At 39.6% G+C, this 26,764-nt stretch overlaps 1 protein-coding gene across 6 annotated transcripts in view; it reads right to left on the reverse strand.

The window, feature by feature from the left end:
• The window catches only part of tspan9a (tetraspanin 9a), a 164,706-nt gene that overhangs the window by 91,285 nt on the left and 46,657 nt on the right, over nucleotides 1–26,764 (reverse strand). For 4 of the 6 annotated variants that reach the window (XM_044193367.1, XM_044193364.1, XM_044193365.1 and 1 more), the window contains one exon: nucleotides 25,494–25,554. The exons of the other annotated variants lie outside the window; for them this stretch is intronic. Coding sequence is in view for 2 of the 4 variants with exons in the window: in XM_044193364.1 (XP_044049299.1) it covers nucleotides 25,494–25,554 (61 nt within the window). In the remaining 2 variants the exon portion in view is untranslated. The remainder of the gene's footprint in view (nucleotides 1–25,493; nucleotides 25,555–26,764) is intronic. 6 annotated transcript variants of the gene reach the window in all.

Consider the following 26,764-nt stretch of genomic DNA (forward strand, 5'->3'; position numbering starts at 1 on the left):
TTGCTGGCACTGCTTGCTTTGCATCAGAGCCAAATATTAGTTTTTGCAGGGCTGCAACATCAACATTTCTCGCATTGCCGCTGCAGACATGTTTGGTCGTTGCAATCTAATTAGTCAAATTTTCTTCCTAGCAGTTCTGAGATGGCAGCAAGTGGAAATGTCTTGCAGGGCACATTAACAGTGTAATTCTCCAGTTAGTTTTAAATGAGGAAATTATCAGTCATGATTAATAAAAACATTTCATCTTGACATCCTCGTATTGTGTATAAGTGTTTAGCATATGCTGTATTTACTTGGCTTCACTCATCTAACGCTCTGTGCCTTACTCACCTCTAAGAATATTTAGTGCCAGAGGTTTTATTCAACATTAAAATATTTTAACATTTAGTCCTATGGAGGTGTTTTTATTCACTCAAAGAGACATTGGAGTGATGAATGAAGAAAATATGCAACTCCTGAGATGTGTGCACATAAGGTGACACACACCAAACTAGATCCCAATCACCTGCTAACCACACCTGTTCCATGGCCTGCACAGCCTGCACACTAGTACCCCGCACTAATGAAAAATGATCTGTCATGCTTTCAGCCTGTGTCACGTCACTTGAGAGGGTGACGAGCATACAGAAATCTACATGAGCCTCTACAGATGCACAGACATGAACATAAAGGCTATCTCTCTCTTTTTGCCAAAATGCCATTTTCTCTCAATTTGCATATCTATATCCTCATTCAACAATGACCGTGTCATACACGTGCTCTGACTAGAAATGCATTTTAATGTCTGGGTTAAGAACTTAGCTCACTTGACAAGGGATCTTCGAGGCTTGGTACATTTGATACAGTGAAAGGGCTTATGGCTAAATCTCCCTTTTTCCCCTCTATTGCACACACTACTACCATTTAATGTAGTCTTCTTCCGCTTCCCCAGTGTCTTCATAACAAATGCAGTAATAAAATGCAATACCAAATAGCAAAGATACTGTATGCATGCCAGTGTGTGTGTGTGTGTGTGTGTGTGTGTGTGTGTGTGTATATGATATGGGTCCACTGAAGGCTGGACTCTTTCATATGAGACTGCAGTCAGTGTTCACGCAGACTCCAGTCTGACATCGGCGTTCCAAACACATCACTGCTAAAACACGGTATTACACAGAATTACATTACATAAGTACCAAATAAAGTTAAGTTTCAGCCATGCAGTCTGCACGATTGCTCGCCCACTCTCTCTCTCTCTCCGTCTCTGTCTCCCTCAGACTCTTCTTTTAGATGAGTCGGCTAGCAAATGTTACGGAAGCCTAATGCATTCACTTGAGAAAACAAATTCTGCTCCGTTTTTCTGAATTAACGAGATAATTATCTCAAAATTACAGGATAAGTTTTCATGAAAAAAAGAATCCTGCTCTGTTTTTCTGAATTAACGAGATACCTCAAAATCTTGCAAGAACCTGTCATTTAGCTAGACTTCTTGGAAGCAAACGTCCGACTTGTTTAGTTTAATCCAGTTGTTAGGGTTTGTGTGTGAAGGTGCCACAGCACTGAAACAGAGCGGAGGAGATCGACAGGCAGGCAGACAGACAGAACACGTCACTTAGTTTGGTTTCTTAGCCTGCTTACTTTTCGTGGTTGTATATAGAACTCTCTGCCCTAATTCCATTTTTCCTCCACTGTAGCAGCGATCGACAGACAGAAGGGAAACGACAGGGAAAATAAAGGACAGTCAACAAGAGAGAGAGAAACAGTTGTTTCTACGTGCCTCCCGCTGCAGATTCTGAGTGATTATTGTGAATGCTCTGATTAATAAATATAAATAAATAATGCTTTGTTTGTGACAGTTTAGTTTAGTTTTAACAACTAGCACCCATGCGTTGTCCAGTGTGCTCCAGGCACTATAGATTTTAGATGTTCCATGACTTTTTCTCCCCTGACCCACCGGAACAGCACCCTCTCTGTGTTCCGGGACCTCCTGATTTACAAATAAAGAACTGGATTTAACCTATAGCCTCAGAAAGGCTAAATAACAACAACATAGGAGTGTGTGTCCATATAGGCTTAGCGTTATCTGTGGCAGAAAAGAGCTGGCAGGGCACTCGGATGAAGCACTTGTGCAGTGAGAGAGAAAAAAGCTATATGGACACAAGCCCTAAAGCTACTGTTCCAAAATGAAGAATACATTTATTAATCAGAGCACTCACATAAGAACGTAGCACTAGGAGAACGCTAAACACTTTTTTTTTAAATTTATGAGCGATTCTCTGCAGGGGGAAGCAATTTTGTTCTCTCAAGTGAATGCATTAAGCTTCCGTACAAATGTTGTTTTAAGATCATAACATAAAAATAACAATCACATCCGCAATAGAAACAAATGCCTGTTCACCAAAGCAGAGTTCAACTCAGGTTGAGTTAAAGGGTTGCAGGGTAGGATGTGTGGGCACCTTCACTGTTACTATCAGCAGACACGTAGTACCCTACCAGCTGTACAACATATGGACATAGTCCTAATGAAAGCCAAAGATATGACACTTGCTTGTCATAAGATACTCTTTTTATATGATGTGGGGGAAGCAGCTTAAGGGTGGGTAGTCAAAGAGTAGGAAAAGTCAATGTGAAGGATAATCATGTTCTTATTTAGGTGGTGACAAATGAGAAGCGACAGTAGTCTTCGGGGCCGGTGCGACACCAGGACATAGAGTTGAAGAGACAGAATATGCTGCAGCACGTCTTCACTGAAGCTCATCAGCTGGAAAGGTTACCTGAGTCCATTTACAGACTTGGAAGGAGACACACACATCCATTTATGCCCATGCACACACAAATATGCATGTGTGTGGTCATGTTAGTCTCAGCTTGGCTGTGACTGAGATTGTTTTACAAGGTGAAAGAGCAGGAACATCTATTCTTCCTGATGGCAAAATGGTTTTACATAACATGACGACTGATAGCTTGTGACATAAGGGGCCATGTAATTGTGACACTTTGTATCTCAGACTTGGGAAGGCCTGGTGGCACTGGTGCTAAAATGTCCTCTCGGGGCAGAAAATCCATTTCATCGAGCTGGCACAATCACAGGGTATGACATGCAGTAAAGCAACTTGGGATGGAGCTTTTAGGAAACAGAAATGTGCTTTCATCACTATTACACATTCCTCCCCCCCTCTGCTCTCCCCCATCCCATTGCAGTGCTTCATGCTTGCAGGGGCAGGGCCGAGTGTAAGGACGGATTCACTACCGTTCTGTCCAAGTGCCAAATCTCATCTACAGGCCCATTACTCTGAATGATGTGAGCTGCAATGTAAAATAAGCCCTGCAATCAGCAAGGGTAACCCAGGCTAAAACAGTCCACATGTTCTGTAATTGCTATCATATCAGGAGGTTGAATCAGCTATTTATGATATTAAATTGCCTGCAACACTAGAAAACTATGGATCTGAGCTACAGTGAAATAATAAAAGAAAAAAGAAGATTGGATATTCCCCTGACAGAAAAAAGGTGATGGCAAGAAAGGAGTCAAAATCTTTAAAAGCTTTAAATCTGGGAGTTAAGAAAACCATAGTTGGCTATACACTGTACTTCTAAGTGACTCTCTTACTTTAAGGTGAGACACTGTTCAAAAGGGCAAACATCTTCCTCGTTTCAGTGCTGGCTTTTCCTTCCAGGAGGCAGTACAAATGGACCTTGGGGAAAACTTGGGGCATGGATTCTTAAACAAGGTAGATTGCAGAGGTTGAAGAAAAATAAAGATTGGAATCTTAAAAAAAACTTGGTGGGTGTCATGCAGACAGATTAATTGGTAGACATCTTTTCAATCTTTCCAAATGAAAAAGAAGATGAATTCCCTTTCAGCTCATGTTGAATCAATCGCTGATCTTAATTAAACGAGTTGAGAAGATACAGCCAATATCTGTCTTTCTCTCTGTCTCTCCCTCCATCCTTTTTTCCATACTTTAGGTTTGCTTACTATAGCATTAAACTGAAACTATAAGACTGAAAATGTTATCTAACTGTATGCAATTCTTTTGGACTTCCTGCCACCAACATAAACATGACAGACTTGTACTCTGTTATCAACATGTGCTCTTGTAGCATAAATATGTCCTTGCCCCTAAAATGTTACACAGCACACCATCAGTACACACTGTAATTACATAGTATCCACTCCAGCTCTCAATTAAAACATCTTAGTTCGGGCAAGGTGAAAGTACAACTTGGACTTCAAGGCAGTAATGAGAAATGTATTGAGTTAGGGTTAGTTGTCTGTTTCCAGTGCTTCACACTAACATTTTAACCATGTGTTTCGACCATGTGATACCTCACATCAATCAGACTTAAGTATACCCTCACACAGTAATAGTTGACGCAAAACTTTAAAACAAAAATAAGTAAACATTTTGCGCAGTCCCACATTATATTTGTTAGATATCGTAGATCTAATTGAAACGTGCAAACAATCAGGAATCAGGCATTTACAATTTCAGTTTTACAGTGTCAAGATACTGGCAAATTAAAAACAAGGCAAAGTTGAGTGCACAATGGGTTCAGCACATGGTTGCAGCAGAGCAAAAGTTCTACAAAGAAGTAGAGTTCTGTTGAATTGGTTCTTGTAAATCCAACAATGCAAAAGCCCCCAAACAACCCTGAATTAACAATTTACAGCCAAAAAGGAGCTCAAACATCAGAATCAGAAATACTCAGAAATACTTTGTTGATCCTTTACTCTCCATCAAGTGGCTTAATCAGTTTACACATCAGTCTGGTTGAAAAACACTGGCAGCCAACAAACCACCAACTTGTTAGTGTTTTTCATGGTGGAGGAACATGAACCTAACCTCAGTTTCGTAGAAAAGGTTTCAGTCGTAGTCATCTGGACACTGTTTTCAGAATCAAGACGTTTCGGCTCCCATCCGGAAGTCATTCTCAATTGTGAAAAAATTGGACGGGAACTGGAAATTTAAGCTACTACGACTGAAACCTTTTCTACGATAGAACACTCCTGGACGAACGTCTAACCTCAGTTTGCTAACTAACAAGCTATAAAATCCTCTCTGCATGCTGACAGCACTCCTTTTCATACATAAATGAAGATTCATTGTTTATTGAAACTCATATTTAACAATAATTCATGATTAGAATTAATTAGCACTTCATTTGGATGTGACCACCGATTCTGTTGATGACTACACTCCGTTTTTTTCCTAGCGAGGTACTAGATGGTGGCAGTACTAAAGGCAGCCCCACTTCCAGTGACACAAAGTGGGTCTCCCTGCTTGGCTTAGGTGCTCCATGAGACCTGTCTAGTAGTGGGACCTCATCCAGGTTGAATACTCACTCCAGTAGTGTGTAAACAGAGGCTGTGGATCAGCTCTCTGGGCACTTTGGCACTCCTACAATCCTAACATTATGCCTCACTGCGGGGTTCTCTCATTTGTCCTGCAGTGATTGAGATTGGCAGGCAGTTGCACCTTGTGCTCCAAAGGTAACTACCACGCAAGAGAATGAGCTCTGCTACATTGCCTAAAGAGTGCCCCTCAAACGTACCCACTCTGATGTCACTGTAGTTAAATACCTCTGCAAGTCAGCTTTGGCCACATTAACGGCTATAATACAACCATTGCCATTTCGCTCTTGAAAATGGCAGTGACCTGGTTCTTGAAATGTCAACAAAGTCCTTTGGCAGGGAGGAGGGTAATTTGCCCCCATTAGCCATGATGAAGCAGGATTTCTGAGGAGTTCCCACTAACTTGGAGCCTGTGGTGGAGCAGACCTGGGAGCTGAAGAAGTAGCATTTCATCCCTTTGGACTGATGCAACTAATTTTGTGATCCAGATGAGGGTCAAGCAATGAAAACCTGATGTTTAAACAAGTCTTTTTCAGAAGAATCAGAATCAGCTTTATTGCCAAGTAGGTTTACACATACAAGGCATTTGCTGTGTGTGCAAAACAATAAACATAGTAGAAATATAAAGAAAGAAAGATAAAAAGAAATACAAAGCAAGTACTTTTAAAAAGCAAAATGCTCCATTAACATAACTTTTTCTAGAAAGTTTCATATGTAATGATTATATAAACTACATATCTTACCAAATATACCTCTATATCAGCAGTCCAAGCATAGGAAAGACCCCCAAAGTAGGTTCTTAAATTCTGTAATGCCAAGTACTCCTTTTTGTACATGAAGTGGATTTTGTGAGGATTTAAGATGTTAAAGTAATATATGGTTGTCATTACTAGTAGAAAATGCTATCTGATGAAATTTGGTAATTAATGAGCCGGATCTGTTGAGTTCAGATGGGACCAGTGCCAGCTCAGGTTAGTTTGAGACTGAAATTTTGCTCCCAGTCCTGTGTCTGCACAGTCAACATATTTGGAAATGACAGGACTCTCCTTCTCAGTAGAGGCTGCATTCATTTTTGTACAATATGAAAAACGTACACAGACTTGCAAATTGCCAGTTTGACGATTTATTGCCGCTAACATGCATCCTTCATTTGGATTTGTCAAAGTTTTGGTTTCATCGCTGTTCCCAGAATGGAACGGTCTCACATCAGTGCGTGCATTACATTACACTCTGCTACCTGTCAGTCACCTGACACCCACAGGGAGAAAGTGCAAGTCTTTGCCAGGACTTAATCCCTCAGACACATGACACCTTATTGTTATGTGCATGTTGTCTCATTTTTTGCAAAATCCGGAGAGCAGTTCGACACAATAAAGTCTATATTATAAATACCAAAAAAAGTGACTGGTAAAACTAACTGTAAGTGACCTGGTATTGTCCTTTAAAACAGCAAGATCTGTTACTTCATTTATGTTGATTTGACTGAGGAATGCCAAAAACATTATGCTAATGTTTAACTCTTCCAAATTCTGTGGTTTCTGAGTAAACTGTCATGCATTTTCTGTTATTAATAAGCACCATATGACCTGGGCCTATTTTTAGTTATACAGCAAACTCTCCTTGGAGCTATAACTACTAGTAACTATGTCTGTGCTGTAAACATGTTAAAACATCCAGCAAAATTCTTTTTATTTACACATTCCTTTTACATATACATATATATATATATATATATATATATATATATATATGTGTATATATATACATATATATATATATATATATATACATATACATATATATATATATATATGTGTATATATATACATATATATATACACATACATATATGCACATACATATATACATATATATATATATACACATACATATATACACATACATATATACATATATATACACATACATATATACATATATATATGTATACACATACATATATACATATATATACACATACATATATACATATATACATATATATATATATGTATACACATACATATATACATATATATACACATACATATATACATATATACATATATATATATATGTATACACATATATATATACATATATACATATATACATATATATATACATATATATATACATATATATATATACACACATATATAAACATATATATATACACACAAAAATATATACACATATATACACACATACATATATATATACACACACACATATATATATACACACACACATATATATATACACACACACATATATATACACACACACACATATATATACACACACACACATATATATACACACATATATATATATATACATATATATATATATATATACATATATATATATATATATATATATATACACACATACATACACATATATATACACATATATATATATATATATATATATATATACACATACATACACATATATATACACATATATATATATATATATATATACACACATACATACACATATACATACACATATATATATATATATATACACACATACATACACATATATATACACACATATATATATATATATATATACACACATACATACACATATATATACACATATATATATATACATACACAGATGTTCAATAGTCATGCAGACCAGGTTGCATATAACAATGTTATAGACATTACAAAGAGTAAGGATAGTGACACATTTTTCATTGTGTTTGCTCTGTACTGCAGTGCACTGAACGAAGCATAGTGCAGGCCTGTCAAGCTTTGGATTTTTTTCCAAGCCCCAAGGAACGAAACAAGGCTGTGAAGTAATTTTGTCGTAGCGGTTGCACAGGGTATTGCAACTTCCGCATTCATCATGTGATGCACACTTGGCCAAAAAGCATTTTCCCCATACATAGTCATTGAAAATGAGCAGATAACGAGCGCTAAAACAGTGAATAAATTCTTCTGAGCATCACAAACCCCCCAAAATGACTCTTTATTATCAGAATTTTCAATGTCCAATAACATTTTGACAGTCTAGAAAAGCTGACATGAAGTCAGCCGGTTCAGCCAGCGAAAGTCTCGGAGGCGCATGGTCTCAACCAGTTTGGCTGGAGAAGGACCAAAGCATGAGGAGGACCAGGGAGGCTTTTTTGGCATATGCACCCAGTAAGCAACTTTTATAGGAAAGTATGGGTGCCATCTTTGAATGTGGTGTCTAGTTCTCCTTAATACATCCATGATTTTTCCACATGCTGATGGGGTTGTAGTAAGAGGTTCCAAGGTTAAGCACATCATTAACTAACATCATTAACTAACTACATAAGTTTGTGAGGTTACAGGTTACGTAAAAAAAAGCCTCGTTCAGGACAGACTGAATAGTATGGTCCTACTGTGTGGTAGCTGGTGCTGGATACTATTGGAAACAGCTGGGATCAGCTCCAGCCCCCAGCTACCCTCTTAGGATAAGCGGTTAAAGATAATGGAATAGATGAATGTTATGTTCGCCAAACACATTAGTTAGTCCTTTTCCTAAAAGCCTTTTCTCTTGTAACATTAAATATGAAAACATACTGTAACAAATAGCGCTATATGAGCTAAGCAGCCCAACAGTGTTGTGTTAGAATGAAATAACAGTCTGTCTGATCTTACATATCTTTATCATACTTATAGGATTAACAAGCTGACCACTGTACACTGCAATACAAGAACAATACTTCTTTATTTTCATGTTTAGCCATCAAGTTTTAGTTTAACACCCTTTAACAGGGTTATCATTTTGAAACTAGTCAGCTAGAAACATTAAAAAGTCAGCTGGACACAGTGTTTTATAACCAAGTCATGGAGCTAATGTTAGCTTAATTAGCTAGCTAGCTACACCTGATTAGATCTGCCAGCAACATTTATTTTAGCCAGTTAAAAATAAGAAGGTTGCTTTTGTCTATGTCTGTCTGAAATCAAGGACCCATTGTTTTAGAAAGTTTTTAAGAATTTTGAGTGGTAACCCTTCTACCGTTATCATTGTAAAGTGCATATGTGCTGTGTGAGAACGGAAAGCTTGACAGTTGTAGCAACAGAAACTAAGAAGGGTATGACTTAGCAAACGGGACAATTTAACATAAACGTAACTAAAGTCATATTTAATCTTGGTGGCAAATCCCTTGCAGTCAATGACTAGTTTATGTATTCAACCCACAGACATCCGCAGATACTAGGTATTTTCCGTGATGATGTTCTGCCTGGCCTGCACTGAATTATTGCTTGTTTCAGGGCCTATAGTCTAATCTATAGCAAGTGAAACACATGAATACAAATGAATTAGATGACTGATGTTGCCAGTCAAGAACATTTCACTGTTTGTTCTGAATGGCTGCTTAATCTGCATGTTACAAGTGTCCAAGTTAGGGGACTATATACAGTACAAAAAGGGCTACAATGCTTACATTGCTCACCCAGTATGGATGAGAACAACCTCAAACACTTATAAAGCTATAAGTCAGCACTTTAACTTCATAGTCATAGTTTCATTGTAAATCCAGTGTGGTAGAGTAGAGCCAAAACAATGAACAACATATCACTGTCCTAACACTTTCTGACTGCACTCTATGTAAATGCACTGGATGTGTCAAGGTACAAGATTCATTTTTATTTTGAAACATTTTCAATTTAGAAAAATAAACTAAAATATAGGAAATTATTCTAATGACCATTACAGGCGTGTTTGTGTTTGAAAAGGTAAATTAGAGCCCCTGACCGCAACTTTGTTCACTTCATGAAACACACCAGCTCCCGAAAGGGCAGAGGAAAGCAGGCTTAGTTAATATTACTTATTTATCAGTCTGCTTTTGCAGAGGCACTTGTGAGGTTTATGAGCACATAAGAGGGCCAAAAATGAATTACTATGCTAATAGAATGCAATGTTTCCTCCCTTTTTATGTAGTTTACTCGGGTGTTTATGTAACTGTACCATATCCACTTGGAAAGCTAAGAGTCCACTCTCTCATGTGTATCAATTACTCTGGATAATCAGCAGCCTAAAAAACAGTTCACCATTCCTGGGGCAACAAGAAACACAGAAGACAATTTAATGTCTGGACTCTGGACTGATAAAGGAAAGAGTAAATACCAGTACTGAGCCTTATAAATCTGTGACTGTTGTGAAAGAAGTCCTGGCAAATAAAAAATGTTGATACAATAACTTTGAAATATCCTCATATCGTTGTGGACACAAAAATGCACCTACAAACATGAAGAAAACAGACAAATCTGCACTGCATCACTTGTCTGTGAGCGTGTTGACAGAGAGGGAAGTGATGAAAGTCTCAGAGAGCCGCTCCTGTCTGGGGAAAAAAAATGAAGAGCTAGCAACATTACAAAATTATCTATTAGAACATCTCATCAATTTGCTTCACCTCCATCTCGCCAGAGGAGGGAGGCGGCATGTGAAACCAAAAGCATGGATAGAGGGAAGTGAGGTCAGAGGTTCAAGTTTACCCATGGGCTCGACATTAGAGAGATAAAGAGAGGCTAAAATGAGCCTCAGCTGCTGGAACTTTTCAACTGTCAGACGTTTGATTTTTTGGTGACATTGGTGATCATTTCTTTCATTTTTGCTGTATAATGTCCACCTATCAGAAGCCACCATGCACCTACAGCACTGTCCAAACTGCAGAAAATGATTATCTACTGTATTCAGTGTAAAAGTTATTTCCATTAGCTGAATTCAAGGCCTGACTTTTGCGGGCTACATTCATGTCAGTCTTGAGCTGCCTTTTTAGAATGAAACATTTTAGAAGATTGAGTTTTCTGCTTGAAGTTATTCCTCTGAGGAACAGTGTGGGCCAATTGTTGATTCATCCCTCGCCATGACTGCAGCACTGGGTAGGAATGAATGAGAAAACAGAGAAAACGAAACGCACAAACACACAAAGGCAGAAGTAGTAGCGTACAGAATGCAAAGTGAACAGAGGCACGAGAAAAAGCAATTTCTGACATATTTGGCATGCAAAATCTTTGTGGGAGAAAGCAATAACTGTGTTTGAATGAGAAGAAGAGAGTGAGGGAGAGAGGTAAAAAGGGAGTCTGTGAGAGAGAGTGAGAGAGTTTGACAAAACCTCACGGGACAACAATTGTACTTCCACTATTTGGAACAGCAGGAGATCCCCTCATGTGGGTAGCTGATGATACAGACTGATCTGATTTTGCTGATCTGATTAAAGAAAGGGTGCATTTAGCTAATGAAAACTCTAACCTGGTGAAGCATTAAACTAATGAAACAGCCCTGCCCTGAATACGGGATGTCTGATTCTGCAACAAAACAAATCGAGAGCAGCTCTCCCAAAACGTTGCCGCAAGCCTGGCTGTTTGCTTCTGAGTCAGCCAATGATGGGAACACCGTCAGATCTAAACTACAGAGCAGTGACTGATTGGCTGACTGCTGAGTAGACTGGCAGCAGGCCTGCTGAGAGCACTGAGAGGAGAGCAGGTGTGTGTGGCGAGCGTGTAAGTTCAGTGCATGTCTGGTGCTGGTAGGTGGTCAAGATGTAGAAAACACTGTGTGGAATCATAAGAGCTCAAGCTCTGAACACCGAGGCTCTGTGTTTGTGTGGCACACAGACAAACAGGTACTGCAGCAGGTACTCTAATGGCAGAAAAACACACACATCCTGCAAGAACCACTCATATGAACAGATTTGTTCTTTAGTTGCACTTACGAATGATTTTAGAGAACTTGTTGCAGTCACCAATTTTCTCATACTTAGGCACTTTAATGCCTTAAAGGGGCACTCCACTGATTTTACACATAAAAGGTCAGTTGACTCATTATAAGCCTGTGAAAACAGTTGCATAATGTCTTCTGTGGCTCTGGAGGAGCTTTCTAAAGTCTGAGAACATAAGCCTGATGATGTTATCTTGAATTAGGCTTGACACTTAAAAAACCCATCTTATAAACTAGAGGAGTGGAGTTTGAAAGATGAGGGCATTTAACAGGCAAATAGGGTCCAATGAAAGATTCTATTGAGTTGCATTATGGGAATTGTAGGCATTTCCAGCATTTTTGAAGCTTGACTACTCATACTAGGCACTAAAAGTCAAGATATCGATTTTGACCATCCTTTTTAGCCATGCTAGTGCTCAAGTGAAGTGGCAATGCCGGTCAGTCTCTTGGTCACTTTGGTCCAGACAAATATCTCTAAACAACTACGGGTTGCCATGAAAATGTGTGCAGACATTTATGGTCTCCAGATTATGAATCCTAATGACTTTGGTGATCCCTGACTCTCCCGTTAGCGCCAGCAATGAGGTTTTGAGGGAAATGTCTCGACAACTAATAGATGGAGTGCCATTAAATTAGGTAAAGACATTCATGTTCCCCTCAAAATGGAATGAAATAACTTTGGTGATCCCTTTTCTTTTAATTTAGTGCCATCATCAGGTCAAAATTGGATTTTTCCAATACTTTGGTTTAAGAAAAAATTCTTGCAAAACTGATGACATTCCCATCATCCTCAGCTGTACTTTGTGTTGTGCTAACTAGCAAATGTAAGCATGTTAACACGCTAAACTAAATTGTTGAACATATGTTAAACATCATACCTGCATAACATCAGCACATTGGCATTGTCATTGTGTACATGTTAGCATGCTCATGTTAGCACCTAGCTCAAAGCACTGCTGTACCTGAGTGTAGCCTCACAGAGCTGCTAGCGTGGCTGTAGTCTCTTAATCTTGTTTAACTTTAAGGATGACATAGTACATCACTGGAGCACCCCTGGAGTTGTTACTGAAATCACGTAAAATAAAAATAAATAACCGATATAAACTTCATTCACCATACCACCGTCATCATGGCTTGCCAAATTACTTTTTTTATTGGCATATTTCGACATGCCAACTTCTACAGTTCTGTTGTTGCTATGAAATATTTCTCAAACCAACAGCTGCCTCAGGGTCTTTATGAAGGTCGCTGCAGGTGATCAAGATTTAGCATCTAACTTCATGTCAAACTAAAGATCCACGGTGTGAAATTCTTCTTTTTACTCAAAGTACTCGGAACTGGCAGCATTATATTTTGGGAGCAATTTGGGACTGTCGATATATGCTAATGATTAAATCTCATAAACATGTAACATGCAATCCACGGCAGGTTTATGCACTCAGTATAGTTTGGTTAAGCCAACATGGAGACACTTGTATGAGCAACCCTACAGGAAAAAATAAGAGAGATTTAGGATTAGAATATGAAAATGTTCTTGCATGAGGTCCAATGCTCCAAACAAATCATTGGTTTTTCTTACTTTCTCTGCCCTCTCTGACCACACTGCTTTCCCCCTTTTTGTTTCATATATATTGATGTTTTCATACTGCTGCTGATGTCTATAACACCACAATATATTTTCTAAACTCTGTCCATGTTTCGTTGTGATTATAAACTACACAAGCGGGAAAAAATTTGAGCAAACAGCACAAAAATTTCAAACTTGGAATCACTGAAAGCAAAACAAATAAAATATATACACAAACCCTGTTAACTTGCATCAATATTACAGCCTTTTAAAGTGAACAAACCTCCCATCAACAGGGGTCTACTATAGTATCACCAAGTATGTAGGCAATGGACCTGTGTTAATGAAAAGTTATTAGCAGCATTCTCCATTTAAACAGCACAGGCAAAATCAATTTAGAGCATTGTATTCCATATGCCCAAGGCTTTGTATTTAATCCACTGCCAAAGCTGCTGCACCCTGTGCTTGTTGCAGGTTTTCGGCTGCTTGTACCTCTATGGGCTATTCAGCGGGCTAACAACAGCCACAGGAGTGTTGTGGAGGTTATTTTGTAATCCCCTGAGAGTGAACAAACTCCCATCAAGCATACAAATGACACGAGAGAGTGAGAATAATCTTTTTTTTGTAAAGAACTCTACTAAAGAAAAAAAGAAACCCTCCATTCTCCTTGGGAGGTGAAGGTCTTGCTGTGTTAAAACATAAATTCATAAAGCATCAGTTTCAGTCAAGATATTTCAACGGTACGGGAGACTAGAGGAGACGAGAACAAAGTGCTCTCAGACGTGACACAGACATAGAGCTGGTGCATATGTGGAAACCAGCTGGACACATCTGAGCCTCGCCACTGATCTCTAGCTGCTAAGCCAATCTAAAAGTCAAACACACTCATTCCTCGCTCTTAAATACTAATAAAGCAAAGGTCCTCTGTTGAAACAATTCCCTTACGCTGCATCCACAATGCGTTTTACACGCGTCTGTGCACATGCCTGATATGTTTAAATACAGCACAAATCACTACATACACAGGTGTGGCCGACACTGCTTGTTACTGTGTGCATGTATATAGTGCCTGGTAGAACACTGTAACAGAGGAGACATGATTCTCAAGATGTCTGGCTGTGCAGTGCAGAGACCACACCAAGCCTGGACCAAAGCCACTGAGCAGGTAGAGGCCATAAATCACAGTTCAGTCGGGTCAGGGACAGGCGTAGACACAGACAGTCTCTGCCTGCTGTCACACTACCCAAAACTCCCCTCATAACTGTCTACAGCTTTACATACACACACAGTTCAACACACACACGTGCAGTATATTCACACACATACAGAATGCTATGGTCAACAAGGATCTAGCACTGTCCACTGGGCCTGAATAGAAAAAAAAAAGTGGTTTATGGGCCTGATGCAGACGTCAAGGGCATTGTAGTTTTGATTTACGGCGGCCCTGTGGCCGGATTGTGATGTATTGCAGAGGCGCGGCATTTTACATTGTGATGAATACTGTTGGGTGCAGGACCAGATAAATTCTGAAGACACTTTAGGGGGTGCTGTATGCCAGGCGCTGAGCCTCGAAGGTTGCCAAGGAGAAGCCAAACCATTATTTATAGAAATACCAGCAGGACTTTTTTTTTTTAATTCATTCTTTAGCACGCCAGAAGCCAAACATTCACACATATTTTAAAAAGGGTGAAGGGTGAGGATGACTTTTTATAGTGGTGTAATATTAAGGAAGAAAATAATAAGTCCACCTGGAAGACAGGAATACATGATTTGAAAGAGGTTGGAGACTAACGGAAAAAAAATTCACAATGGATTTCTCATGGCCAGCTGGGGTTTCAGTTACAATGTATGTGGCAGCTCAAGGCAATATGGAGCGCACACACACTCCTACAAACTACAAAATAAAAAAGTCTGCAACTTGCCAATTGGTTTTCCCTCTTCTGCCTCTCTTTCATTTCTTATCCCACTTTTATTCCTGCACTCCCCCTTTCATCTCTCTCCTTTCCCTCCTTTTCCATCAGCTCTTAGGGGATATGAACACAAACAAATGTGTCAGTGTGCATGATGCTCTGACCAGGCACAGGAGGCGATGGAAGAACCTTGAAGTGTTGTGCACCGGAGAGATAGAGCAGTGGCTGCACGTCATAAATCTAAATAACTACATATGCATGCATAGGGAATGTTAAAGACATGGCTGATACTGAGAGCATAGCACAGAAATCTGTTTACATAAAATTATAAATCAAGCATCACAGGTAAAGTGAGGCTGCAGTGAACTGTAAGCACCCGCTTCTTCTGATATATGTGCTTTGTAATGCATAGCTGCTTGTAGTCCGCTTATGTGGCGGAAGGCTTGTCGTCAGAAGGAGATGATAACTGTGCTTCCAGTTTCATGTCATAACATGTGGTAATCCTCTTAAGGCTGGGATAGTAGATGATCTCCAGACAAAGGGAGTCTTGCAAGGGACAAAGCAAAGCCCACTGTACCTTATCCCCATCACTCTAACACTTTCCTTGGGGGGGGCAGCTGGTCCCTCAACACAACACACAAAACATTAATAGATATGTACTGTAAGCATCTACACAAACTGTAGCAGGTAATGTGCAGGGATGGGGGACACCAGCCAACCTTACCCCCAAGCATAATCTCTGTATTCATAAACAGACTGTGTAAATCCCTTGAGGTGCTGAAAGGGCCTGACAAACACCTCTGGGTGGGGCTTGGGAGAAAGTATCACTGTGTGGACCTAGTAGAGTCAGGAAGCTCTCGGGTCTCATACACAACAATGTCACATTTCTGCCACCTTCTCAAATGATGAGCATCTCATGATAGCAATATGAAGATCAGTTTAGATATTTCAACTTAGGATTTTGTCCATGTTGGACGTGCACCTCGCGTTTTATGCCCAATGCAAACATTCAGTGCCAATGCAGGAAGCACTGTCCCTTTATGTGGCGGAAAGTAAGAGCGTGGAGGGCAGGGGAGGGGGGGTGAATGAGCATGTGACATGTTTGACTTTCATGCAGGAGACCGGAGCTGAAGTCCAGTCACAGACCTACAATGAATATTTGTCTTTTTATTATTCATAACCACAACCTTTCCCTAACCCTAACCAAGTGTTTTGTTGCCTAACCCTTGCAGTGTGTTTAGACAGAACATGATTTATTTGCGCAAATTTGATCGCCGCACCTTTGTGCTGATTTGCCCCAAACAGCTATTGTACAAACTGTACAGATGTTAGCTTTAAGCTAGCTAGAAACTGACACACCGACATGTGTATGGGAGTGTGCCTGTGTGAGTGTTTGTGTGGTAGCTCAGCCTCTGACTGATTTCAGAACTCACCAGGAACATAGCAGATTCACAGCCTGGAGATAAGCGTGACTTTCTCACTCAAGTTTAAAGACTTTCAACTTGTGCAGATGTATCTTTGTGTCAGTTTGCGCTGTCTTTCAACTGACTTTGTATAAAATCGACTCTAAAATTCTTCTTGCATTCTGTCTGAACACACCTTAGCCATCTTTTTTTTTTTTTTTTTTGGCGTAACCACAATCTTTCCCTAAACTTAACCATACCATAGTTGCCATGCCCATATAATACATAAAGAAAGAATTTAAGAAATGTCAGCACTGAATGTAAAAAAATATGAATGTTATCTGGGGTTTTGCAGAATTATCCAATATCGACATTCAAGCTCTAGCACTAGAGCTAGAGCTTGAAAATACTGATAGGAGATTTCGGGGTGAGCCCTTCCTTCCCTCAGCCCATAACATCAGTCAAGGTATGCAGACATTTCAGTTACCTATTTGATTGTAAAAAGGCATAGCAACCTAACATAACACAGCAACCAGGTCAGCCTCCTTTTGTCATAGACTTTGTCTCTGAGTTAAAAGGTTGCCTCTGATCTCCTTCCTGATCCTTGGCATTAGTGGCAATATTCAACAGCATCACTAAAAACAACCCATCTGTCTGTCTACATGGTCTGTACGCAGACCTCTGGGATTCAGTGTATGATCGCTTCAAATCTACCACACACACACACACACACAATACACAACTTCAACACAGTCAGAGATTAAAGCAGCCACAGACCTATATCACACATAATCCTTTGTTTAAAAGAATTTCAGCATCTCAAATCACAACAGTGTCAACATCCTCTCCAGGATGGCATTTCATGAAAAGAATCAAAGAGATTATATCAGTTATTATTCAACACAGAATATTACATTCAGATATACAATGGTGATACAGGTAAGCTTGTGCCAATAAAATAAAAAAATAATATGGTCTCTATTGTCACAGGATTAGCATGGAGGTGAGTGTACAATCATAGTAACAGTAAAAGGAACATAGAGTAAAGCTTTTGATGCAGACGGGCCAGCAGCTACACAACTTACAGTGAATAGACATGAATTAGATTGTAAAGGATGAATTTTAGAGGGAAGCATAAATAAAGCTGAATGGATGAGAGATGTTTGTATCTGACACACACACAGACACATACACGCCATTAGGGCTTGACACAGGGCACGGAAAAAATACCCTGGATCATTGGGGGTTGAAATCTCACATTAATCCTTACTCACCCTTCCAGCTCTGCACATTAAACACCACTCTGCTACACACACACACACACACACACACCCAATCCACAGCGACTCCAAGGCAGCTGCCCTATCACCTAACCATGGCAACACAAAGATCTTTTTAGACACCATGTTTAGACCCCCACCCCCCCTTACACACACAGACATACAAACTACATGACTGGCTAAAAGACTGCACTGCATTCTGCTACATTGCCTACAAAGCTTACAAAATCACTTTAAACATGGGACAAAGGAATGCATGAGTAGATTAGCGCTCACCAGTCACATCAGTTTGAAAATGCTGTTTCGAAATGATCTCCACTGGGAATCAACACACAAGTGGACTCAACGGGGAGAAAACACTGTTGCAAACAGGTTGGAGATCAACGTAGAGGGAATGAGATGTTGTCATTTGGAGGATTAGAGGATTTTTTTCCCTTTAGGTTTGTAGCTGGAGTCTTTTATTAATGGTGGTGATGGTACAGTTCCAGTGTTAATGTTAGACATAGTGTGTCTGATTAGATTCCACTTATAATCTTTCAGTCCCCTGGCTCTGAAACCACTAGATAGATCTTGGGATGTTATTTTACGTAAGAGAAGTTAAATAAATATTAAGGTGAGGTGAAAGAATTTAACTCTTTGACTTCAAATTCAAATAAAGTGCTTTCAGGTACTTTCTGTTGTAATTTTTTCAATACTGATAGACTGGTGTGCTTTATTCTGCCTCAAGGCATTACTGATTGCTTCTGAAATTCCTGAAAAAGTGAAGCTGCATTTGAAAAATTGGTCTTCATTCCACCCACATGCATATTCTTTAACAACAAAACACACTTTTATGAGCAAACACATCATAAAACTAAATTGTGTGTTAAAATGGACATTTTTGAAGTGAAGTGCACTGTTGAATAAAAGATTGGTATAACCCTTAAAGGGACAGCTCACCTAAAAATCAAAAATACATATTCTTCCTCTTACCTGTAGTGCTATTTATCCATCTAGATCCAACAGATTTATTGTGAGCAGTTTCATGTAGGAACTATTTTCTTTCTACCAATAGTTCCTACATGAAACTGCTCACAACAAGGTCTGTGGATTATCTTGAGTAACCAGGTCACAATTTCTATAAAGAGACATTGCTGTTGAGTTTTTCAAATGTATTTTTTTTTTTGGCACTTTGACCACCACAAGCCAAGAGCCATATAGTCCCATTATATAAAAAAAAAAATCTACGGCCGATATCTCCAAAACTTGGCAACTCACACCAAAACAATCTAGATGGATAAATAGCACTACAGTTAAGAGGAAAAATATGCATTTTTGATTTTGATGTGAACTGTCCCTTTAAATCCCTAATAGTACTATACTGAAGCGTGTTTAAGGTTCCACTGAGGGAGGTTAAAAAGTAATGCTATAAGTTATATGTGTGCTTTTCAATCAATATTCATGCATTTCTGTGACAAACAAGATTCTCTGTGTCATCTTTGTTGATCCAAAAGTGGTTATTGAAGCTCTTGCTCATCTCAGCCTTGTTTTCGGTCGATGCCTCCCTGCAAGAGATGGTTTTGATTCGGTGTGTAAAATGTGTTATCTGCCTCAAAAGGAAGTAACCTTTTGTTATCATTGTTTGCTTCACAAAACCACAGACTGTATTATTAGCAGACAGATACAAGACATTGTTTATTTCAGCTAATTAGAGGATTAGCTAAGAGTGTGAGTTATAGGCTAATACCATTTGGAGAAAAAATTAGTAAATGGGAGTAGGTGGAAATGTAAACATGTAAAATACAACCTGCATGTGATTATAGGCTTGCAGGTTAATATGCATACAGTTGTAATCACATAAAGTGTTATTGGGGGGGGGGTATATACAGTGGGACTTGACTGAGTTACAGTATACAGCCACATCTATCACTGGGGATGTACTGGATAAATCATTTACATGAGAAATGGAAAACAATGACTCATAAGAAACACCTTCATTCCCCAAACCTAACCGAAGTTGAATTGAGTGTTCATCCAAAATCCATTATTAAAAAACCCACCTTACAAATGATTGATACCACAACAATAAAATCCATGATGGTACAGGATACTAGGCAACGTAAATCATTTTTGCTGAAAGTATCACAGTGGTACAGGCTGTGCCTCGGATAATTCAGAGGTATTCAGCTAATGGATTTTCTGGAGTTTTATCCAGGAACAGAATATAGAATTTCTGAATGTGGTACTGATGATATGTCATGGAAACCAATCAAATGACACCAAAGATTTCTAGAGTTTCAGAAATAGTTTCTTCATTATAAATAACATGTCTTTTTGTGCCAACTAAAATGCAACTTTAGATGTTGTGTAAGTGATTTCTTGTAACGCTGTTTCAGGACAGCTTACCAAAGTGACATGTGACTTAACATAACAATGTACCTCCTTTAAACAGTAAGAAGTAGTAAGTGTCAGTGCACAAACAGGTCATTTATCTATTAGCTGGGATAAAAAGGTAACAGACAAACAAATACAAATGGGCCTATGTCTATCCATTATCGGCACTCCTACTTTACGAGTCTCAGCGGTTCCCACACTCTGAGGCTGGTGTCATGAAATGTTTCAACTGAAGCCACACAGAGAATCATCGGCGTGTTAAATGTGTGGTGGGAACAAATTTAGAAGATTTAGGGTAATGGAATAATCACTGTGAAGGAGCACGGCGAAGCAGAACCATGCAAGACTAGTTTTGGCGACCTTGGATTTCATCAATACAATCAGCTGTGTCTATTGCTTACAAAACAACAAAGGGCTTGTCGCCTTTCAGACAACTTAAAACCAATCTCTGCGATGATTACAATGGATAGATTTTATACCAGAGGCCTGTAATATCACAATATCAATATCACTGAGGGAGCCTGAAAAAACAGAATTTAGACAAAGATCAAAACAACAGAGTGACTTAAGTCTTATGAAAGAAAAACGCATTGAAATCAGCTCAATTCACATCCTTATCTTAGCAAGAGATATTGTAACCTTTGAAGTCATTTTACAGTCATTATGAGCAGAGCTGCGATATGTTCCACACATGATTTTGATTTATTATTTCTCCCTAGGGCTATGCGCATATGTGTATAGAGTATATGCGCGGCTGTTTATGTGTGTGTAATTTATTTAATTGATGTGTATCAGTGTTGTATGCTGTTTGTGGAGAGAGCTGCTAGGAGAGACAGCTACACAGCGGGGGGTGGGGTGTGTGTGTGCTAAAGCGTGGGTGGTCACACAGGTGAAAAGGCCAGCGCTGAGTGTTGTCCTCACCCACAGGTCCAAAAAGAGTATCTGTTTGTCTCAATCAACAAAGGCCGTGGAGGAGTGAATGGAGGGCAGCTTTACCACTCAACAGGCAGCGCACAGCCACACTCATGTTAACACACATACATGCACACACACTGTATCTTTCACAACTCTTGTTTCATGCTTTCAGCATCTTTCTATCTTTCTTGCTCCATGACTCCCTCACCCCCTCCTCTCTCTATATTTCTCTGAGATCAGTGCAGCCTTAATGCCCTTCTCAGTAGACTGACAGATGATACAGCCTGCCCTTTGGGCTCCAGTTGGAATGGCTACAGATCAATACCCGAGCTGTCAGCATTCACACATACACGCACACCACACATGCACCCACATAAATACAAGGCATTCACGTGCAAGGCTAGCATCAAAGCCCATCTGAGCCGGCTGGCATTTACCGGACAGGACCTGGATGTGTGCAGCGCAGCAGGAGGGGACATTCCCGGAATAGTGGTTGGAGGATGACGGGGCTGAGGAATTCTGTTCACAGATTCCTCTGGCTCCGCTGGCTGGTTAAATTAAGCAGTTTGAACAGGCAAACTGGCTGACTGAACAAATAAAGCAACAGGCTAAAGAAATAATGAAAAGGTTCGAGTGTCTGCAAGGTTTGTGTGTGGCAGGTTGACCGTTTCACCTTTGTGGGAGAATTTTTTGTGTGGTCATTTGTGAGTGACAGCTTATTGTGCTCTGGTGCTAATTGTGGTTTTCGTGTGGCTCCATTAGCTGAGAATGTGCAATGCAAGTTAAAGGTTTAGGTAAGGATTCATTCACTAAAATATAGAAAATCTAAAACATTTTAATCATACAGTATTCTCATATATCTCAATTTGACATGAGTATTATTGTGTATAACATTGGGTTAATTTAATTAATGTATTAATAAAAAGTCACACAGAATCACACAGCATATGTTCCTTGACAGGTAGTATGAGTTTAACTTTTTCATTTTTAGAGGATACAATTTGGGGATTTAATACAGAAACTGAATAAAAGGTATGATGCACTTTTTGCAATGAGCTCCTCAACATCACAACATCAGGCTTCCCTGACAAACAGGAAGGGAGTGACATTTCCAATTTCTCTGGCCATGAGGGTAATTATTCTGCCTGACATCATGTGCTTTATTAGACAACTGCAATGAAATACAAATGTTGTGAAATATTTGTCAGGTGCAACCTAAAGAAAAGGTTGTTCATATTTATGTTTACTTCATTTAAATATATTCAGAAGAGCAGATCATCATATTACATTGTTATGAGACAACCAGTTCATGCAAGCACGCATGCAAACAGTTGCACATACATACATAATGTTACAGTATTTATTTTGACAATGAAGACTGTTGTGGAGGAACCAATTTCATGTCAAATGGAAGCTCTCGGAGACCCAAACTGAACTGCTCATTCATTCCAAATATACAATGCCTCTCTCTGCACGCTCACACCATTTTTCAGAACAGAACCAATGTGCATTGACCTATGTAAATAAACTGTGTCCAAGGCTGAGTCTGTATTGCCATCGTTTCTTTGTGCATTACGTCACTGATCCGTGATACATAAATAAAAATGAGAGATGTATAAATAATGCAACCACAGATTCGACACTCAGTGAATAACACTGACACCCCCACACTCAACTTGTCTTGCCACCTCCCTCTCTCAAGCAGGCGGTAATTTATTGTCTCCCACTGCCATAGCAAAGTCAATCACAAGCCAATTAAAGACAGGCATATAGGGTCTCCAGTGGCCACCAGTGCATGTGGTGCTGTTTGGCCGGGGAAATAAATATGTAAATGGTTCACTGGCAGAACAGCATCAGTCAGTATCTTTCAGCAAGCACAACAGGAGGGATATCAATAACAATCCCAACACACATACACACCACAACACTCTCCCTGTACTGTGCTGCAAGGCCACTAGTTTTCAGAGAGGCCAGAAGGATCCGTCTCCCCAGGCTGAAGGGCTGTCAGATGTACTTATGTGTGTCCATGTCTGTCAATATAATTGAATGATCTGCCGGTTGAAGGGCAAATCATGTAGTCACACACAGATAGAGAACATAATTGCAATAATTATGGATGTAAAGCAACATATTCACCCTGTTTCCAAAGGCTCTTTTGTTGGTTTTTGCCTAATTGCACATTTAATCACACTGGACACTAACCTCACAACCTCTCTTTCTCTCTAAGTCTTTTTCTGCTGCACAGAAACTCTCTAAAACCTTCTGTGGTGAGAAAGGGTTTAAGCAGGATACAGCTGGTTCCAGAGATGTAGATATAGATTAAATCTCTGACAGTCCGAAAGACATGTGAAAAAAGCAACAGTAAAGCTGAAAAAGCCAAAGCAGCACTGTAAACAAGAGACAACTGAAAATACAACAGTGTCACTGCAGACAACATTGCAAACATGGAGGTTGTTGATGTTAACATCTGATTTTGCATTGTGTTGCTATGTAAATAATATATATGCTTTGATAGCCAAACAGAGCCGGAAAGAACCCTTTCAATTACATATAAATGATCATAATAATAATCCTTTATTCACAATAGAAATCTTAGTTAAAGCTAAGAATAATATGAAATTGGCATTATCACATTGCTATATTTTAGCAGTTTAGTAGACTAATTTGATGTCCTACAAAAGGGTGTCTGTAATCTGCTGCCAATGCTTAATTAAAGCAGGAAAGACAGTGACAAGATGGCATGATTAACAGTATACTGATCCTTCAAGGAGAAATACACTTGATCATAAAAAGGATTTACTAAAATTAAGGCTACTTAAAACCATTCAAGTGTTTGTGGAGCTCAGATGCATTGAGAAGCTGGGGCCTGGCAGTAGAACATATACAGTAAGTACATCAAATACTGTACTGAAATACAATTTTGAGGTATCTGTACTTTATTTGAGTGTTTCCATTTAATGCTTTTTTATACTTCAACTCCACTACATTTATCTTATAGTTACTAGTTACTTTGTAGATTAAGATTTTACAATCAAAACATATGAAGAATAAATAAAATAGTTTGTTAAAAGTAATGGATAAACAGTTGAAATAGTTAGCTAAAACTAATGGATAAATGGTTGAAATGTCTAGCTTCTGCCACTAGTAATACAAATGCAGACTTCACCACCAGCCTAAACACAGTTCGATTGTATGAAAAAGATTTTTTATTTTTTTTTAAAAACCCTGTTGGGAACCACTAAAGTAAAGAATCTGAGTACTTCTTCCACAACTAGGTCCTGGACAAACTGGCCAACAACAGTCATGTTACTTATGAAGTTGCCTGCTCTAACAGAAATGCACTGTGGGAGTGAAAGCGTGATGTGCAACAAGAATAATCTCCTGCCGTGGAACTTTACACCTCAATACGGGGCCTCTTGAACACTCATCCCCTTACATGAATAGCATGGCAGCCTCGCTCACTCTCTGCCCATCTCTGTGTCTCTCGCTCTACATTCCTCCTTCTACTGGCTCTGCCACTACAGGTGCCGTTGAAGACCCTGACAGTTCCACCCTGCTTTGATCTCTAGGTGCAGGTTATCTGTTGCCCGGCTAACTTTAGTTAGCCCCTTTAAGCTTTGCTTCTCTTTGAAGCACAAGAACCATGCAGCAGGGAGTTGAGTGTGGCCCCTACAGATAGAGCAATTTATCCTCACATCTATGAAAGACTACTGTATATGGACAAGATTATCCACCTTGCTACATCAGTATCCTAATCAACTCTGCACGCTGAGCAATCTCAAGTGCAACAGTGTGGGCTGAAATTAAGGAAATGTTTGAATGAGTGCTTTTCCATCCGAGGGGGCTTCTTGAATAAACAGCAATACACAGGAGAAGTTCGAGGAGGAGTGCTATCGAATCCTCCTGGGGAATTAGAGGCTCACAGTTTCATTTTTGCTGCGATGTTCACTGATGTCATAGCAGATGGAGGAGGGGTGAAAGCAGAAATCTTACCTTTCTTAGGAGGAAGAAGGAAGAGAGACTGTCTGCACCTCAAGCTGGGCAGGTCAAAAGTCTGGCAAAACAAACAGTGGGTGAGTCATTTTCTGGTCTTATGGGTCAGTAAAACCTTGAAATATCATTCTTAGGTTAATTTCTTTTTGTTTATTTATCTCTTCTTTTATTAAATGAGCCAACCAGTGAGCACCTCCACTACACCCAATTCCATGAATTATAATGTCCTAGAGCAACAATCTTATTCAAACAATAAAACAGGAATATAAATTCTTTTATCCCAACAGCCTGGAGTTGTTATTAAAATTTGAAGAGCATCCACAGTGCAACCTCGGGTAGAGTGTGTTTACAGCAGGTTACACAGCAGTACACTAAAGTTGTCTCCCTGTGATTTTACAGAATTGTCGGCCAGCTGGTCTGAGCCTCACTCAAGACAATAAAGCCCTCAGAGTGTGACCTTGCACGCTGCAGCAGAAAGCCAAGTCACAACACGAGCACAGGGCAACATGTAGAGGTGAATAGGCGAGTCTTGAAAGCAAATGCGCCTGTCCGTTTCTCACCTATGTAGCAGTGCACATATGCAATTCTCTTTCTTTATCTTTCAATGCTGTGAGTATTGAGCACACTACTGAGATCAAACACACGAAGGTGTACAAAAAAAACACATGGGCACGTTGCGCTGCACAGCCAAGGCAAGCTGCGCTTGCTCTCCAGCATGAATGATGGTTCTCCAGGAGCACCTTCAGATGAGAAGAGCAGGAGGTGTCTGCAGGCTGATTTAGTGCCTCAATCTCGTACAAGAGGGGTCACTTTTCTCCCCACAGGATGACTTACGAGGGCACAGACGCTGCTTTCATTTCCATTATATTGTGAGGAATGGTGGCTAAAGTTTCCCTCTATGTGTTGTAGAAGCTGTTGCATGAGCTCACCGAAGGACAATGGGCATTGCCAGTGCCAAAAGGGCTATTTCTGTATGGCAATGTCATGTTCTCTACAAGGATAGTGATCTTAGTTTGATATGTCTTCAATTTCCAGCACAATCTATTGAAGGTGTATCTTTCTGAGATCTGAGAGCTGAAATGTTCATGCATACGCAGGAGGTTTTGGCTGGGGGACACTGCAAAGTCAATGTCCATTCAAGCACAATGTCGAAGTCTTCTGAGCTTGATTAATAGGGAGCGATGAGTGCACACACTGTATCCTACCACTCAGGTGTGAACGTTACCATGTTAGTCAGAATTGTCTTCCCCCTCCTATCTTTTCAAGACCTC

The sequence above is a fragment of the Siniperca chuatsi genome, linkage group LG4 (genome assembly GCF_020085105.1).
Source record: "Siniperca chuatsi isolate FFG_IHB_CAS linkage group LG4, ASM2008510v1, whole genome shotgun sequence".
Lineage (NCBI taxonomy): Eukaryota > Metazoa > Chordata > Actinopteri > Centrarchiformes > Sinipercidae > Siniperca > Siniperca chuatsi.